The sequence below is a fragment of the Heterodontus francisci genome, chromosome 1 (assembly GCF_036365525.1).
Source record: "Heterodontus francisci isolate sHetFra1 chromosome 1, sHetFra1.hap1, whole genome shotgun sequence".
NCBI classification, from domain to species: domain Eukaryota; kingdom Metazoa; phylum Chordata; class Chondrichthyes; order Heterodontiformes; family Heterodontidae; genus Heterodontus; species Heterodontus francisci.
Window position 1 is genome coordinate 211726302 of NC_090371.1, and position 20180 is coordinate 211746481.

The window sequence follows — 20180 nt, forward strand, 5'->3', positions numbered from 1 at the left end:
TGTGCGGTGCTTCTGGTGGCTATAAGTGCTAAGGATGTTAACTCGCTGGGGGCTTTCTTGTAGTTCAGCAGTGCAGTGCCCTTGGCAGCTATGACAGGTTCCAGCTCTTCAAAGTGAGATTGAAACCAGTCTGCATTCTGCTTCTCACGTTTGCCAAAGGTGGTCATTGCTGAGTCATAGATGGTTCTCTGATGTGGGCCCACTTGGTTTCTGTATCCCCTGCAGCAGTGTTTTGAAGGGCTTTTTCAAGCGAATTGAGAAACTTTTGTGACAGCAGTGGGTAAGAAATTCTGCTCGTGTTGATGCGCGGGCGGCCATTCTGCTTGGAGTGATATAACTTCTTTGGTTTGAGTCTAACTTTGCTGCACACCAGGGAGTGGTCGGTGTCTCAGTCCGCACTGTGGAAGCTGCGTGTGATTTGAACACTGTTTATGGAGGCTCGTCTTGTGATGATGAGATCCAGCTGGTGCCAATGACGTGATCTTGGGTGTCTCCATGAAACCTGGTGACAGGGTTTAGTGTGAAAGAACGAGTTGGTGATGCAGAGGTTATGATAGATACATAACTCAAGCAGTCTCCGTCCATTCTCATTCATCCTTCCAATGCCATTGCACCCAAGGCAGGAGGCCCATGAGTCATGGTCGGTCCCAACCCTGGCATTAAAGACCCCCAGCAGGAACAAATGTTCGGTATTAGGAATGCTACTAATGATATTATGGAGTTCCTTCTGGATCCCTACCCTGCCAGTAGAAGGTGTAGTCTTGCTCTCTTAGTGATCCGTTCGCAGGGAGGAGTGTCTCCTGAAGTGCTGCAATGCCCATATTGAGCTCGTTGTTAATGAAGGCGGTCTTCTGAGAATTGTCGATTTGTCTAAGATCTCCCGACAGGCCAGGACACATAATTCGGACATTCCAGCTTGCAAAACGAAGGGCTGGTACCTTCTTTCTTTTTTTTGTCGTGCTGTTTGGTGCGGTGTTACAGTCCACTTATCAGGCAATGACCCTAAGCTCCAAGCACCCATTGAAGCAGGTGGATTGTGGCGGGACAGAACCTTATTGACCGGGGGCTGCCCGGTTTGAGGCTGGCGGTAGCTGTCCAATGAGATGCGACGACCTCTCCCACCGACAAAGGCAACCCGTGGCGCCCAATCTCGACACCAATTGAACTGGACTTAAAACCTGTAACTGCTGCCTTCCGTGTTGTTTTGATCGCTGTGAGGCGACTATGGAGTGACCTCCCCATGACGCATGCCTGGGCAGAATGTATGGAGGTTGCAAGTTGCCCAAGCATCAAAACCCCCCTCTCGGCCTTCCTTGTGGAGTTCAAAGGAGTGCAGAGCACGATGTTTGGCACCAGTTTGGCTGCAGGAACTGCCAGAAACATGCCAAAGGTGACACATGACTTCCAAAGGTGACACATGACCGCCTTAGGGGCTCCACTCCATATTTTCTGTTAGGGTTTATTCCCTTAACCTTAGTCTCTCCCGAGATGTCCACAAGGCAGTGGAGTTGCTAGCTCGTATCCCTGAGCAGGGCCCTAACAATTAGAGTACACATTCTATGCCGAGATACCCTCCAACATCCACAATAGTCATAGCAAACGCCCAGAATATCCGTGGCCACTCGGCCCATCGAGTCTGTGCTAACCCCCGGTCATAATTCGAGGCAAATGAGCACCGAATGAAGAGACTCCACCTTCACCCGGAGACATTTCCCCAGCAAAGCCGCCCCTGACACCCCGGCTCTCCGAGCCCTCGAAATACGACTCCCAGACCGGCTCCGGACTCTCAGTCACACTGGAAGCCAATAGGGCTCCTCAAATAAAATGTATAAATACAATTTCAATAAAAACAGACACAAAGTCACATTAGGTATAAAGTCCAGTGGGCTCCAGCCTCCGAGCAGCACCAGCAGGTGTAAGCAGAGTCTGAAGCTGCTTCACTTCGCTCCAGGCTTACCTGCTGGAGCTGCACCTCCCTGAGCCCCAGGTCGCCATTCAGTGCTGCTCCGGGGCCCCGCCTCTCTCCCCTATCCAGCCGGCAGGAGCAGCAGCCGGCTCTGAGGGGTGAGCGGGGCAGGGCGGGCTCTGTGCCGAGCGGCCCTGGGGGACCGGCCAACAGCAGCGAACCGGCCTGGGTCAGGTGTTTACCCCACATACTGCATCTGAAAATCTCCTCGGGCGGCAGCGTGGTCTCAGCTGCCAGCCCGGCTCAGGAGCGGGATGGAGCGGTGAGCGGGATGGAGCGGCTAGTGGGCATGGGTGGGATGGAGCGGTGAGCAGGCGCAGGTTGGATGGAACGGTGAGCTGGCGCGAGCAGGAGGAGCGCGGCGAGCGGGTGCGAGCAGGATGGAGCGGGATGGCGCGGTGAGCAGGATGGAGCGGGATGGCGCGGTGAGCAGGATGGAGCGGGATGGCGCGGTGAGCAGGATGGAGCGGGATGGCGCGGTGAGCAGGATGGAGCGGGATGGCGCGGTGAGCAGGATGGAGCGGGATGGCGCGGTGAGCAGGATGGAGCGGGATGGCGCGGTGAGCAGGATGGAGCGGGATGGCGCGGTGAGCAGGATGGAGCGGGATGGCGCGGTGAGCAGGATGGAGCGGGATGGCGCGGTGAGCAGGATGGAGCGGGATGGCGCGGTGAGCAGGATGGAGCGGGATGGCGCGGTGAGCAGGATGGAGCGGGATGGCGCGGTGAGCAGGATGGAGCGGGATGGCGCGGTGAGCAGGATGGAGCGGGATGGCGCGGTGAGCAGGATGGAGCGGGATGGCGCGGTGAGCAGGATGGAGCGGGATGGCGCGGTGAGCAGGATGGAGCGGGATGGCGCGGTGAGCAGGATGGAGCGGGATGGCGCGGTGAGCAGGATGGAGCGGGATGGCGCGGTGAGCAGGATGGAGCGGGATGGCGCGGTGAGCAGGATGGAGCGGGATGGCGCGGTGAGCAGGATGGAGCGGGATGGCGCGGTGAGCAGGATGGAGCGGGATGGCGCGGTGAGCAGGATGGAGCGGGATGGCGCGGTGAGCAGGATGGAGCGGGATGGCGCGGTGAGCAGGATGGAGCGGGATGGCGCGGTGAGCAGGATGGAGCGGGATGGCGCGGTGAGCAGGATGGAGCGGGATGGCGCGGTGAGCAGGATGGAGCGGGATGGCGCGGTGAGCAGGATGGAGCGGGATGGCGCGGTGAGCAGGATGGAGCGGGATGGCGCGGTGAGCAGGATGGAGCGGGATGGCGCGGTGAGCAGGATGGAGCGGGATGGCGTGGTTAGCGGGATGGCGTGGTGAGCAGGATGGAGCGGTGAGCAGGCAGGAGCGGCTGGTTGAAGCAGTGAGCAGGCAGGGGTGGGGTGGAGCGGCGAGCGGGATGGAGCAGCAAGTAGGCGGGAGCGGCTGGGTGAAGCAGCAAGCAGGCAGGATGAAGCCACGATCAGGCTGGAGTGGTGAGATCAAGCGGCGAGCAGGCAGGATGAAGCGGTGGGAGCAGGGAGGGAGCGGGGAAGAGAAGCGGCGATTGAGGCGGTGATTCTGGGACGGAGCGCGGTATTGTTGGAGGGTGAGGAGGAGGTGATCGCGTCCTTTGAGGGGTCATGGGGTTTGGGTTCAATTTGTTTCTGTGTGTCAAATTGAGCAGCGCCATCTTTTTTTTACTGGCAGCATCCTGAGATGTCACAAACAGTGAAATTTCTGTCGATGAGACTGCATTTGCGCATATGCCAGTACTGCGCCACCTAATGGTAGCGTTGTCAGCAAACGTAGCCATCCAATTACTCCCAATCCCCGCAATTTTCTCCCCTTCAAGTATTTCTCCAATTCTCTTCTGAAAATTGCTGTTGAATCTGCTTCCACCACTTTTTCAGGCAATGCATTCCAGATCACAATAACTGTGTAAAGAAAATTTCTCATCTCACCTGATTCTTCATTTGTAAGTTGTACAAGAACATCAAAGTAAAACACTTAAAAGATTAGTTTGAATGGTACACTTGCAGTCTGCCATCATGATTCATGTGGCGGCATTTACAATTTGTTGAATTCTTTACCCTGCCTACTTAGAAGGCAATTCTCCTTTCAACATTCTAATAGATAAGGCCAAGAGATGAAGTCAAAATGATCACCAAACGAGGATAATTAGGTTTATTTTTTTTGTACACATCTGTTCCACCTGCTGCAAGCCCATAACTTGCAAATAAACCACAATTAAATTTAAGTCTCAAAGCCCAGACGATGACAGGTTTTCTTAAGTGCAGTTGGATGTGTGAAAACCTACACGAGTTTTTCAAATCACAACCCCAAAGCAACTAACCTGATTGAAACTGGACACCTTCACCGAACAAATGCTGTTGCAAAGCTTTGAGTTTTTTTTTAAAAAGCAGTGCACATTAGTGTGAGACAACATGGAGCAGTGGGCTGGCACACTATTCATTTACTTTGGTGACTATGTTTGCATCCAAGAGCGAGTTTGAATCAAATCCAGACTAATGTGATGAAAACTGCTTTCCTTCCACAGGCTGTACAGAGCTTAAGTAATGAGTTATGGCAGTCGTAATTCATTTCTTCATAAATGCAAGACCACAACACAAAACTGGCAGAATTCATCTCAAGTGACAATAAACTGGAAACTTCATTCAGACCTGGCAGTCCCCCACAAAGGGAACGAAAGTCAATGGACCAGTCATGTTTGGTCACTGTCTGCACTTCTACCCCCAGCAACTGAGAACAGTGTGCCATGGTGAAAAGCTGACAATTGGTCTCAAGCCAGTTTTCTGGACCAGAAGAGGTGCAGAGAATTTTAAACGCAAGAGTGGAGAAGAAAATAAGTTAAGTTTCCAACGTTTATGTCCCCCACAATAGATAATTGATCATAGGAGATACTAGTTTGAAATGTCAAAAAATAGATTTAAAAACTTGTTTCTTTGTACAGAAAGTGAAATTTGTTCCTACCTTTATTTAGGTCCACCGAAAAATTATACACAGCTATGGGCCTTGAATGGCGTGGGCCTTGCAATGTCCGCCTGGCCAGTATATTCGAGGATGGCGTTGATGAAGCGTCTGACTGGCCCACACTGGCATCTGGAACTGTCCTGAATATCTGCAATAAACAAAGAGTAGATTTTAGTCAAAAGCCCACTACAAAATTAGCAGCAAGCTAGTTTTATTAACACTTGCTCTGGATGATAAAGTATAATTAAGCCAAAAGCAATTTACTTCACGCTTTTGAATACATCAAATCTCAGAAAGTGTATGTATGGTCTGGAGCTCACACTGTGCACACTCTTATCATATTAGGGCAAGTAATCTGTTTGTTATCCTGAAACAAATCCTGTAAATTTCCACATGCAGCACTGTTAGCTGAGTTACATGAAAAGTCTTCAAGAGTGAAAAAAAATTCAAAAGCTAAACTTTGATAAATATTCAAATTGTGGATTATTGCACTTAAATATTCCTCCTGCTTGCTTATGATATTCTATATTGAGTTTTACATCTTTACAATTATATTGCAAAACACAGCGAGTTCTGTTATTTAAGCCATCATAATATTAAGGACATGTGATTCCACATTAATAAAGGTTAAAGTAATGAATCGACTCAAGTACCATAATGATTCAGTGAATTTACTTCATAAACATTTAAATAAACTCTGCTAAAAAAAAAAAATGCTTTTACAGTGATCAACTGCTCTTGTTTCTTGTAATCTCAATTCCCAGTACAAAAAGATGTCACATAAATGTACACACAATAGAAGGCTTATAAGGGACTAATGATGATAACGCTGCTGAGGTGATTATATGCACCTTTTACTAACTAGAAGAACACAGTGTGCGTGTTTGGGTTTCTGAGATTCTTCTTAATATATCTCCCTGAAGAGCTGGAGTGGATAATAAAAGGGAATTAATTCCATTTACTGCACTTAACTGATGTAGGTGTCCAGTTTCAATCTGGTTAGTTGCTTTGACTTTGTTATTTGAAAAACTCGTATAGGTTTTCACACATCCAACTGCACTTAAGATCAGTAGCTGACAAGAGTCTTGTACATTGTAAGGTACCAGTTAAACACAAAGGCAATTCACTGTAAATTGTTACGATGAAGATTAATTTCCTAATATTATTCAATCACATATGTTGTGTGGACCAACTTGCCTGGGAGACTGCTCAACTGAAAATACTTAAACCAGCATGCATTTAAAGAAGCGTAAGGAATGCTTAATTGTTTTTTTTAATGTCTAACAAGGAGATAAAAGTAGTACCATCTTTATCAAGCAGCGAGTAGTCCATTCTATATGGGCAAATAAGTGACAGTTTCCTGCAATAATATGTTGGGGAATCAACTAGGGATCTAGTATTGTATAATGAGGCAGCATTAATTAATAATCTTGCCATAAAAATCCTTTGGGAAAAAGTGATCATAATACAATTGGATTCCATATTAAGTTTGAGAGTGACATATTCTGGTCCACAACCAGAATCTTAAACGTAAAGCCAATTGGACAGTTATGAGGGAAGAGCTAGCTGAGGTTGACTGGGTAAATAGACTAAAAGGTATGGTAGTAAATAAATTGTGGGGAACATTTACAGAAACAATTCAAAATGTTCAACAAAAATGCATTCCATTATAGAACAAAAACTCAGTGAGGAAGATCCATCTGTGGCTTACTAGGGAAGTTAAGGATAGCATTAGATTAAAAGAAGAAGCTTATAATACTCCGAAGAATAGTAGTAAACCTGAAGGCTGGGAGAGTTGTAGAAACCAGCAAAGGGTGACCAAAACGTTGATAAAAAGGGAAAAATAGAATGAGAGTAAACTAGGCAGGAATATAAAAACACAGTGTAAGAGATTTTACAAGTATACAAAATGGAGAATAGCTAAAGTAAATGTTGTTCCCTCAGAGGCAGAGGCAGGAGAAATTATCATAGGAAAATGAGGAAATGGCAGAGGTGAGGAATAAATATTTTGTGTCTGTTTTCACAGTGGAAGACACAAATTATATACCAGAAAAAGAGGGTAATCAAGGGGTTCATAAGAGTGAGGAACTTAAAGTAATTAATATCAGCAGAGGAAAAAGTATTAAAAAAACTTAAGGGACCAAAAGCCAACAAATCACCAGGTCCTGATGGCCTACATCCTCGGGTTCTAAAAGAGGTAACTGCGGGGATAGCAGATGCACTGGTTAAGACTTTCCAAAATTCCCTTGATTCTAGAACTGTCCCTTTAGATTGGAAGTTAGCAAATCTAACATTGCTATTTAAGAAAGGAGGAAGAGAGACAACAATGTACTACAGGCCAATTAGACAGACATCAGCTGTCAGGAAAATGCTGGAATCTATCATTAGGGAAGTTTTAACAATGCACTTAGAAAATTATTGTATGATCAGACATCAACATGGTTTTAGCAAAGGGAAATCATGTTTGACAAATTTATTAGAGTTTTATGAGGATGTATCTAGCAGGGTAGATTAATGGGAGTCAGTAAATGTAATATGCTTGGAATTTCAAAAGGCATTTGATAGGGTGCCAAACAAAAGGTTAATATGTAAGACATGGAGTTGAGGGTAATATAGTAACATATTGGGTTGGTTAACCAACACGAAGCAGAGAGTACGGATAAATGGCTGTAACAAGTGGAATGTCTCAGCTATTTACCAAGTTTGGGACTGATTTGATGAAGCAATCAAGAGTAATGTACCCAGGTTTGCTAACGATACAAAGTTAGTGGGAATGTAAGCTGTGAGGGGGTTGCAAAGCGATACAGACTGCTTAAGTGAGTGAGCAACAAGGTGGCAGATAGAGTATAATGTGGGGGAGTGTAAGGTTATTCAAAAGCAAAATACTGTGGGTGCTAGAATAAAAACAGAAAATGCCGGAAATATCAGCAAGTCAGGCAGGCACATTCCAAGGTCCAGGACTATGTGCTGAGGGACACACTAAAGCTTGGGGCAGTCGCGGCAAAGGCTCAATGGGAAAAGACCACTGTGTAAGGTACCCCCCACCAAGGTGAACTGAGGGGCTGGACCAATTTGGTTTGCTGTAAAATGTACATAGCATGTAAAATGAAATGGAAGGGTTGTGAGGCAACTCACTCCTGTATTGAAGGAAACTGATCTCTTTTGCACTCCTTGTATTTTTCGACTTTGTGCTTTTTGGAACTGTTTGGTAATGTATTTTTTTTTTACAGTTTTTTATGAATAAAGTATATTTTGGAAATAAAAAAAAGTCAGGCAGCATCTGTGGAGAGATAAACAGAGGGGTGAATTTTACAGACCCCCCGATGTCGGGGTTGTGGTGGGGACGGCCGGAAAATGCCTCTGGGAGAGGCCTGCCACAGACCTCAATGCTGGGAAGGCCTGGCCCCATATTGCCAGCAGCGGCAAGGCCTTTTGGCAGCCCTTCCGCCACTCAGCGGCGGCATCAAAATTTAAATATTTAACTTTATTAAAAGTAATGATTTAAATACTTACCCACTCCCGCCTTCAGTCCCAGTGCAATATTCATGCCAGTGGTCAGCACTCCTGCACCTTCAGATCTCCATCTGCAGATCTGAGGCATAACACTGGTGGGGAGGGTGGAGCAAGTATTTCAGTCTGGGGAGTGTGGGGAGCAGGGTCAAACTTAGAAGACTGGTGTAGGGGAGGGTGGGAAGGGTTAGGGGTGAAAGTTTGTGAACTTTGGGGGGGGGGAGGGGAAGGTCAGGTGCATAAGGTAAGTATTTTGCGGGGGGGGGGGGGAAGGGCAAGGAATGAAGTGTTTGATTATGGGGGGGTGGGTGGGAGGGATGCTAGGAAAATTTATTTAATTGTTTTTAATAAAATCGAACACACTATTTCTTTAAAAATGCAAATAAAATGTTAGGGCTCGAAGCCCTTTAAAAATGGCATGGGCGCCTGATGGCATTGCCGGGGACGCACTGCCTGCCCCCTCCACGCCATCGGGGGTGGGGCGGTTTGCCCCGGCCATTTAAAAGAGCTGCCACGTTTAATATCATAAACATAAAATTCAGCCCAGAGTTAACATTCCAGGTCAATAACCTTTTGTCAGAACTCTCTCACCCTGTCCTGCACCTTTAATGATTTATGCACAGGACCCTCTGCTCCTGCACTCCCTTTAGAATTGCCCCTTTATTTTATATTGTCTCTCCACGTTCTGCCTACCAAAATGAATTACTTCACACTTTTCTGCATTAAATTTCATCTGCCACTTGTCCACCCACTCCACCAACCTGTTTATGTCCTTTTGAAGTTCTACACTATCCTCCTCACAATTTGTAATGCTTCTGAGTTTTGTATCATCGGCAAATTTTGAAATTGTGACCTGTACACCAAGGTCTAGGTCATTAATATATATCAGCAAGAGCCCTAATAAGGACCACTACAAACCCTCCTCCAGTCTGAAATACAACCATTAACCATTACTCTCTGTTTCCTGTCACTCAGACAATTTCATATCCAGGTTGCTACTGGCCCTTTTATTCTATGAGCTATAACTTTGCGCACAGGTCTGTTGTGTGGCACTGTATCAAATGCCTTTCAGATGTCCATGTACACCACGGCAACAGCACTGCCCTCATCAATCCTCTCTGTAACCTTATCAAAAAACTCCAGCAAGTTAGTTAAACACAATTTGTCCTTCACAAATCCGTGTTGGCTTTCCTTAATTAACCCGCATTTGTCCAAATGACTATTAATTTTGTCCCGAATTATCATTTCTAGAAGCTTCCCCACCACCGAGGTTAAACTGACTGGCCTACAGTTGCTGGGCTTATCTTTACACCCTTTTTTGAACATGGGTGTAACATTTGCAATTCTCCAGTCCTCTGGCACCAACCCTGAGTCCAAGGAAGACTGAAAAATTATGGCCAGTGCCTCTGCAATTTCCACTCTCACTTCCCTAGGATGCATCTCATCCGGTCCTGATGCCTTTGAAATATTAAGTACAGCTAGTCTATCCAATACCTTCTCCTGATCAATTTTAAACCCTTCAGGTGTTTGAATTATCTCTTCTTTCACCACGACCTGCACAGAATCCGCTCCCTTGGTAAAGACAGATGCAAAATATTCATTTAATACCTCAGCCATGCCCCCTCCCTCCATGTGTAAATCCCTTTTGTGGTTCCTAATCAGCCCACTCCTCCTTTTACCACCTTTTACTATTAATGTGCCCACAGAATACTTTTCAATTTCCTTTTATATTAGCTGCCAGTCCCTTTTCATTCTCTCTCTTTGCTTTTTCACTTCCCCTCTGAACCTTGGCTGTATTAACCACCTGACATCTGTCGTAAGCACACTTTTTCTTCTTCATCACAATCTCCATCTCTTCCATCATCCAGGAAGCTCTGGATTTGTTTGCTCCACCTTTCCCCTTCGTGGCAATATACCTTGACTGTGCCCGAACAATCTCTTTTTTAAAGGCAGCCCATTGTTCAACTACCGTTTTGCCTGCCAACCTTTGATTCCGATTTATCTGGGTCAGATCCATTCTTAAGTTGGCTTTCCCCCCAGTTAATTATTCTTAGTCTGGTTTGTTCCTTGCCCATTTCCATAGCCAACCTAAACCTTATGATACTAAGATTACTGTCTCCTAAATATTCCACTACTGATGCTTGATCCACTTAGCCCACCTCATTCCCAAGAACCAGGTCCAGCAGTGCCTCCTTGGACTGGAAACATACAGCTGGAGGAAATTTTCCTGAACACACTCTAGGAGCTCTTGCCCCTCTCTGCCCTTTACACTACTACTATCCAAGTCTATATTCAGATAATTAAAGTTCCCCATTATAACTTTAGGTGTACCTGCACCTGATGGACTGCAGCAGTTCAAGAAGATAGTTGACCACTGACTTCAAGGACAATTAGGAATGGGCAACAAATGCTGGCCTTGTCAGCAACACTCACACCCCATGAAAAAATAAAGATACAGCAAGCAATAGGAAAGGAAAATGACATGTTTGCCTTTATTACTAGCAGATTGGAGTTCAAGAATAAGCAATAATTGCTACAATTGTATAAGGCTTTGGTGAGACCACACCTGAAGTAGTGTGTGCAGTTTTGGTCTCCATATCTAAGCAAGGATATGGTACAGTGAAGATTCGCTAGATTGGTTCCAGGGATGAGAGGGTTGTCTTATGATGAGAGGCTGAGTAAATTGGGCCTACACTCTCTGTTGTTCACAATAATTAAAAATATAAGATCCTGAAGCGGCTTGACAGAGTAGACAGTGAGAGGATATTTCCCCAGGTTGGGAATCTAGAACACGGGGGCAGAATAAGGGGTCGATCATTTAGGACTGAGATGAGAAGTTTCTTCAGTCAGAGTGTTGTGAATCTTTGGAATTTTCTACCTCATAGGATTGTGGATGCTTCATCACTGAGTATATTCCATCACTGAGGAAGACAGATTTTGGTCTTTCAAGGGATCAAGGAATATAGGGAGCAGGCAGGGAAGTGGAGTTGAGGCAGAATATCAGCCATGATCGTCTCGAATGGTGCAGCAGGCTCGAAGGGCCGAATGCTCTGCTCCTGCTCCTATTTCTTACGTTCTTATGTTTAAGTCATCTCCCTGCAGTGTTTAATTTCACTTGTGGGAGACACCTGCTGGCAAAACATTGAAAATGCAAGCTGCTTGGAACAGCTTTAAACTCCAATATCAATTTCTTGCCATTCAGCTGTGACAGATCAAAATTGCCATTTGACCATTAAGGGTCAGCCACCAAGTAGCACCTTTGTTCTTTTACTGTTACAGTCATTACTGCACCTGTTTCTAAAACAGCTCAAAAATAAGAAAACATCAGTGACTACAGAGATTGGCAATATTTTACAAGCTGTGTGTATGTACAAGAGTTTGGACTTAAAAGTCAGTAAGGAATCTGTAATGTCAATGCAAGTCTGTTTTGTTCACATCTGAAATTTCTTTAGATTAATTTAAACATGCTAAGCAAGAAAGCATCACTGTAACCTAATGAAGCAATTTTCTTATCCAAAGCAGGTAAAACTCCTAAAAAAGTTGTGAAAAATAGCCAGTTATGACACACAGCACTGTAAATTGCACAGAACAAAACCATGTTGAAACTATAATGTATTTTCAGAGGTATGACCTTCCTCACTCTTTGAAATAACTTTTAACGTCCACACACAAATAGGAAATATGCATATCTCCCAGGGACACTTCCTTTAAGGATTATATGCCTTTTTAATCAGATGGCTGCCTAAAAATGTTTTTCAGTGGGACACTCCGAACACCTAGCTGGGAAGCAGCCATTGCACAAGAATGTGACACAGAGCGATCAGCTGCATTTTGGAGTAGGAGGAGTCTTTAGCTCAGGAACTAAGTGTGCTGGGTAATACAAAAACTAAAAGGAAATCCACCCACCCATTCCGCTCCCTTCCCCCACCCCTGCCCCCAACACTAAACAATGACTTGCTCTTTATCATCCCCAATAGTGGTGGAAATGTCTGCCAGTTTCAAACAGTTGTTTGGGTGAGTAAGATTTTTGAATAGGGCGCCAGTTACATTCAATTCCTGTTTGACCGAGGTACAGATGAATTTCTTGGTTGAAAAATCTATAACTAAAATTAAGTTGAGACAGTTCATAGGGTTCACAGAATTGTTACAGTGCTGAAGGTGGCCATTCGGCCCATCGTGTCTGCACCAACTCTCTAAAAGAACAATTCACTCAGTTCCATTCCCCAAACTTCTCCCCATAACCCTGCACATTCTTCCTTTTCATATAATTGTCTAATTCCCTTTTGAATGCTTCAATTGAACCTGCATCCACACACTCTCAGGCAACGCATTCCAGACCTTAATCACTCGCTGTGTGAAAAAGATTTTCCTCATGTCGCTTTTGCTTCTCTTACCAAATACTTTAAATCTGTGCTCTCTCATTCTCGATCCTTTCTTGAGTGGGAACAGTTTTCTCTATCTACTCTGTCCAGACCCCTCATGATTTTGAAAACTGCTAACAGATCACCTCTCAGCCTTCTCTTCTCCAAGGAAAATAGTCCTAACTTCTCCAATCTATCTTCATAACTGATGTTCCTCATCCCTGAAACTATTCTTGTGCATCTTTTCTGTACTCTCTCCAATGCCCTCACATCTTTCCTAAAGTGCAGTGCCCAGAACTGGGCATAATATTCCAGCTAAGGCCAAACTAGAGTCTCATATAAGTTCAACATAACTTCCTTGCACAGACCTGAAACATTAACTCTGTTTCTCTCTCCAGAGATGCTGCCTGACCTGCTGAGTAATTCCAACACTTTTGGTTTTTATTACTGTATGCTTTACTAACTGCTCTCTCAACCTGCCCTGCCATCTTCAATGACTTATGCATATATACACCCAGGTCCCTCTGCTCCTGCACCTCCTTTAGAATTGTTTTATATTGTCTCCCCATGTTCTTCCTCCCAAAATGCATCACTTCACATTTCTCCCATTCCACCAACTTGTCTATGTCCTTTTGAAGTTCTACACTACCTTCCTCATAGTTCAGAATGCTTCCAAGTTTCGTATCATCTGTAAACTTTGAAATTGTGCCCTGTACACCGAGTTCCTTTTGTTGGAAGTCACAAGATTGACTTGGGAAGATATGGGCAGGGTTCTTAATGAGTTTTTTGTCTCTGGCTTCACAAAGGAGAGGATTGATGCAGACATTGTAGTAAAAGAGGAGTGTGAAAAATTAGAAACGATAAGCATAATGAGAGAGGAGGTACCAGAGGGTCTGACATCCTTGTCAGTGGATAATTCGCCAGGGCCGGATGGATTGCATCCCAGGTTGTTAAAGGAAGCCAGGGAGGAAATAGTAGATGCTCTGAGGATCATCTTCAAATCCTCATTAGATACAGGCGAGGTACCAGAGGATTGGAGGTCTGCAAATGTCGTACCATTGTTTAAAAAGGGTGCGAGGGATAGGCCAAATAATTATAGGCTGGTCAGTCTGACCTCAGTAGTGGGTAAATTATTAGAATCAATTCTGAGAGATAGGATAAACTGCCACTTAGAAAGGCATGGATTAATCAGGGATAGTCAGCATGGATTTGTTAAGGGAAGGTTGTGTCTTACTAAAATAAAAACAAGAAATGCTGGAAATACTCAGCAGGTCTGGCAGCATCTGTGGAGAGAGAAGCAGAGTTAACATTTCAGGTCAGTGACCTTTCATCAGAACTGGTGTCTAACTAACTTGATTAAATTTTCTGAGGAAGTAACACAGAGGATTGTTGAGGGTAGTGCAGTGGATGTGGTCTACATGGATTTTAGTAAGACATTTGACAAAGTCCCACATGGCAAACTGGTCAGAAAAATAAAAGCCCATGGGATACAGGGGAATGTGGCAAGTTGAATCTAAAATTGGCTCAGTGACAGGAAACAAAGAGTAGTGTTTGATGGCTGTTTTTGCAAATGGAAAGCGGTTTCCAGTGGCGTTCCACACGGCTCAGTGTTGGTTCCTTTGCTATTTGTGGTATATATTAATCATTTGGACTTAAACGTGGGGGGCATGATTGGCATAATTGCAGATGACACAAATATTGGCCGTGTAGTTGATAGTGAAGAGGATAGCTGTAAACTCCAGAATGATATCAATGGTTTGGTTGAGTGGGCAGAAAAGTGGCAAATGGAATTCAATCCAGAGACATGTGAGGTAATGCCTTTGGGGAGGGCAACAAAGCGAGGGAATACACAAGAAAAGGGAGGATACTGAGAAGTGAGAGATCTTGGAATGCATGTCTACAGGTCCCTAAAGGTTGCAGGACAGGTAAATAAGGTGGTGAAGAAGGCATATGGAATGACTTCCTTTATAGGCTGAGGTATAGAATTCAAAAGCAGGGATGTAATGCTGGAACTGTATAAAACGCTGGTTAGGCCACAGCTGGAGTATTGCGTACAGTTCTGGTCACCACATTACAGGAAGGACATAATTGCTCTGGACAGAGTACACAGGAGATTTACAAGAATGTTGCCAAGGCTTGAAAGTTGCTGCTATGAGGAAATTGAATAGGCGAGGGTTGTTTTCCTCAGAACAGAGGAGGCTGAGGGGTTGAACTAATTGAGGTATACAAAATTATGAGGGGCCTAGATAGGGTAGACAGGAAGGACCTGTTTCCCCAAGCGGAGAGGTCAATTACCGGGGGCACAGATTTAAGGTGACTGGTAGAAGGATTAGAGGGGACATGAGGAAATGCTTTTTCACCCAGAGGGTGGTGGGTGTCTGGAATTCACTGCCCGGATCGGTGGTGGAGGCAGAAACCACAACTAATTTAAAAGATACCTGGACATGCACCTGAAGTGCTGTAACCAGCAAGGCTACGGACCAGGTGCTGGAAGGTAGGATTAGATTGCAGCTGCCCCAGACACAATGGGCTGAATGGCCTCCTTCTGTGCTGTAATGTTTCTATGGTTCACAAGGGAATTAGACTGTTATATGACAAGGAAGAATGTGCAGGGTTAAGGGGAAAAGGTGAGGCATCAAGATCGGCGCAGGCTTGGAGGGCCGAATGGCCTGTTCCTGTGCTCTACTGTTCTTTGTTCTTTGAGTGAATTGCTCTTTCAGAGAGCCGGTGCACACACGATGGGCTGAATGGCCTCCTTCAGCACTGTAACAATTCTGTGATTCTGTGGGTGAAGAAGGCCCTGCGGCTCAATGATTTCATTTTGGCAAAATACCAATTCTACCATCTTCCCATTCGTAACTAACTGTTCTTTAAATGCCCTGACCTCAACTACACTTGCTACTAGCAAAAGCAAAATTACATAGATGCTGAAAATCTGAAATAAAAACAGTAAATGCTTCGAATACTCAGCATGTCAAACAGCATCTGTGGAGACGGAAACAAGAGTTAACAGGATGAATTTTGCCAATTGGCTTGAGATCCCGACACTGGGATCATTTCCGGCTCATGTGCCTGCACACATGGATGGTGGGGCTTCTATAGGCATCTTGCGCAATGCAGTCAATTCAGACCTGGTGGGGAGCCGGCCAATAACGGTTGGTGGGTGGGAGTAAGTTCCAGCCGCAAGCTTTAGGGCGCCATTTTTAAAGGGCAGTCAGCAGCCTTCATACTAGCTGCACACAAAAAAGGCTAACGAAGGTGCACTGCAGAAGGTGGTGTGTGGGGAGATGGGTGGAGTGCGAGGAAGGGTGGCTCCATGATTCAGTGATGCCTCCCAGGATAGGAGTGAGGTATTATTCACAAAGGACAGGAAGAGCAGGAAGTGGAGGACAGCCAGCCTCACGAAGGCGCTCTAGCTGGAGGTGTCCGGAGAAGTGAGCAGCCACGGGGTCATAGCATGAACATGGGCGAAAGTGCTTCATTGACTTAGTTCGGGCTGGCAAGGTGGTAAGCCAGCATGTGTAATATGGCGGCCATGACATGTGTGGCGACGTGGATGACCCATGCACAGGGATTCAACAAGACCAATGTGTGTGCATCAAGACAGAGGGTGACACTGTGATTGCAGTGCCTAGCATGGTTGAATGCATGTAGCAGGCCTCCCAGTGCTGCAATGAAGACCACTGAAAGTGACACAGCCTCATGAGCATCACAGGGGCAGGAGAGTTGTGTAACACTCTTGATTTGTGTTGTCGCAGAAGAGAGCTCACAATGCAAGAGAATGGAGAGACAGACAGGTGGTGGTATGCCCTACCTCGCAATGATAAAGCCAATGCAGGAAGAGGCACTAAAGATTGGCAGGGTGGCAGCTGGCCAGGCTGTCACAGAGGGCAAGGCCAGTGTGAAGCCCAAAGAGAGCGAGAGTTGTGATAGCTGCAGGCGTGATCCTTCTCAGTTGTCTTTTCAGTGGAGCATCTGTGGTCTACAATGACCATATGAAGTTCAGGAGCATGTACCGGCAGGAGGAAGGGGTGAGACAGGCACATCATTAACTGTGCTCTTGCCTCTCCCACAGGGCTACTGGTGGAAGCAGCATATCAAAGGGCATCAGAGCCAGCAGAGACCCAAGAGGAGGAGGCGGCATCTGAGGACGCACTGTCAAATCAGTCCAGCGAATGCCCCCACCAGCGCAGATACTTTCAAATCGGTGGAATGTGACACGTGGTTAGAATAGGTAGTACCAGCCGGTGACAATGGAACACGTGCAGGAGCAGGTGAAGGAGGCAGTGGCAGCTGCAGCCAGTCACCATTGAAGGAGTGAGGACAGGCCCAGCAATGCTCAGCTCCACGCAGATGCTGAGCCTCGAGGGTCATCGGCAAAGCAGGCGGTTATAGAGCAAAGGTGAGAAATATGTAGATATCTGTCAGAGTTCCCATGCACACTCGATGGAGTCCATCATGCCATGAGTAGCGCCATGTCTATGACTTATGAATGCATGGCATCCTCCATTGAGACCGTGGGGACCCTCATAGAGAGCTACATGCGGAAGATCACTGAGTGGATGCAAGAGGCAGGCACGGGCCTCCACAGTATGGTGTCAATCTTGAGCATTGGATTGGCGTGATGGCTCAGAGACACATAGACCCACTGCCAGGTGGCAGTCCGCTCCTGGTAAGCAAGGGAGTGCAGTTGGGCCATGAAATGGTCAAGGTGGTTGAAGGCGATGGGGATTCCGCTCAAGGCACCACCCCGCCAGCTTTGATGGCGGCCCCTCTGACTATGACACGAACGCGGCTTCTAGCAACTATGATGGAGGCTTCCAATGCACAGATGCAGGTGGGCCAGCCTGTGCCAGGCCCCTTGTGGCTCTGCAACCCAGAGGTTGTGCGCCTGGGTACCAAAGGAAGCGGAGCAGCAAGGCCAGCAGGCTGCACCCACATCAGCTCCAGCTCGGGGAGCACAATGTCAAAGCACCTGGAAGCAAATACATAAATGCACATAGTTGCACAAGAGGTCCCACGAGGTTGCTTTTGCTTCATGTATCGGGCTCTGTGTGTTTGATTTGTTTACCTCAACATATGTTTGATGTCTTACTTCACCGTTTTGTGAGATTCTTACTCCCCCAGGGGGCTGTGACCACTGCTTCTGATTTGTTGCACTGCTTCTAAAGTGGAGGTCCATTGTGGTTGCTGGAGGTGCTGAAATCAATGGGAATAGTGTGCTGTGCAGCAAACAGTGGCTGACCATGGGAGATAGTGGGCACCGAGGTTTTGAATGCTGCACTGGAGGTCTCAGTTAAGGAGGTGGAAAGGAGGGATGTCTTATACCCTCAGGGGGGCCGGAGGCTCTTCAGACACATGCTCAGAAGGCAGTGGCAAGAGTTAGCAGAGGATTTCAATGCCAAGAGTATATATGCAAGAACCTGGATTCAGTGCAGGAAGTTTAACAATCTCACACAAGTTTTCAAGGTCACTGAGTACATCTTCAAATGGTACATCCTACCAATACACCACTAGCTTCATCCACTACACAATCCACAACACCCCCAATCACCTACCAACAATCTCTGTCAATCAGAACTCATACCTAACATTCACCACAATTCATATGCTTTACCTCATCCTCACACACTTAGCACTGTTGCAAGCCCACATCTCATAGCTTGCACACACTGGCAGCTATTCAACTGTGACAGTCACATCATCCAAACATATTGCACAACAGTCACCAACATACTTCCTCTCTCTTGCAGAAGAACAACTAGCTGGAGGGATAGAAGCCGCATGCATGTTTTAACCCCAATGGAGGGGACAGTGCTGACATTGACCATGGCCACCAATGGCACTGATTAGGTATCTGCATAACTAATCCTCCTTCTCTCATCTCACAATCTCTTCTTATTGAGAAGCTGCTGTTCATGTAAGCACGCACTTCTTCCTTTGTCCTCATCATAACCCAACCCTTGTTCATTTTTCCTTTCAGATCTCAAGAAGTGCAACTTGCCCTGACAGTGGAGGAAGAGCAAGAAGACAATGAAAAGGAAGACACACTATCACTTGATTTCACTGTTGAAACTACAGCTCAGATACTGACACTGCTCAGAATTTAGAAGATAGCATAGGAGGTAGGACCTGTACATGGCGAAACACCGGGCACAGATGCACTGCAGCCAGAACAGGGAGAAAAGAAAGCGCAGGTATCAAGTCGCACAAGAGGTCTGCTGTAGGAGGCTCAGAAGACGACTTCAATGGGCCAGACTTCAGAGGAAGGCTGATGGGTGTTCACACCAAAATGCTTGGTAAACCAAAAGCCTGCCAGAAAGCTTGTGCTCAATGTCAAGTAACAGAGAAGCTCGGCACCAACTTGGCACAACACTTAGGGGTCATCCTTTCCAACATGGAACTGGTGGCTACCTGCACTAGCACATCTGTGGAACAAACCATGATGCAACATCTGATAGTAAAGCCTGGCTCAGGTATAAAATTAAAACCCGACCCGGACCCAACCAGACAACAGCCAACCCGACCCAGGCCCGAGTCCTTTCATTTTTTTTAAATGCCCCACCTGACCTGGTCGGGTAGCCAGGCTTTACTGCAGAGTGCGGAGCCCGGACTGCAATTTTCCCGCCTTGACATCCTGAATGTTCATTTGAAGGTTACTTCCTGGAGCAAGGCAGCACTGTCCATGTCCAGCCCAACCCGAGCCCGAATGCTGGACCTGGAAGAGACCAGACCCGACCCGAACCTGACACGTCAGCGGGTCTGGTCGGGTTCAGGTTGGACAGCCACTGTCTCAGCTTCCATTCCAGCACAAGCAGCATCTACCCAACATCTGAATGTCGCAGTGGAAGCTCAAACTGCTGCAATCATGGTTCTGGAAACCACTGTTCAAAGGAGCTTGAAGGGCACACACTAGTTCAATAATCTGTCCTCCAACAGATTACTAGGAGTGCTGAAGTGCTGCCCTGTGGGGAGTGTCAGTCGCTCCATGGAATATAAACTTGCTGTCTTCTCTCAGAATGACTACATTCATCCTCCCACACCTGCCACTCAGTCACTGCCCTTGCTGTTGCCCATCATCCAGCCAGCCCAGAACAAGATGGTCACTTTGCAGCTGGGCCTTCGAGGCTAGGGCAGTTCGAGGCCATCCTCCAAGGTCATTTGCTGTTTCCTCTATTGAAAAATAGCGGCCTTCCACCAATCATATGGTAGCCACTGGGGAAGTACTTCGTAGGAGCACTAGGACACACAAAGGAACAAGGAGGAGGCACTAAGGGAATGCACAAAGGTGATTAGTTTATTTTTATATGTAGTGTGGTATGATTTAATTTATAAGTTTGGATGGAATGTATATTTTGTGTTGACTTTTATTTTTACATT

The 20180-nt window shown here is 46.3% G+C and overlaps 1 protein-coding gene across 3 annotated transcripts in view; it reads right to left on the reverse strand.

Annotated features, from left to right (window-relative positions):
* The window catches only part of arhgap10 (Rho GTPase activating protein 10), a 270345-nt gene that overhangs the window by 32684 nt on the left and 217481 nt on the right, over positions 1 to 20180 (reverse strand). For all 3 annotated transcript variants that reach the window (XM_068041246.1, XM_068041258.1, XM_068041249.1), the window contains one exon: positions 4930 to 5077. In XM_068041246.1, coding sequence (XP_067897347.1) covers positions 4930 to 5077 — 148 coding nt within the window. The remainder of the gene's footprint in view (positions 1 to 4929; positions 5078 to 20180) is intronic.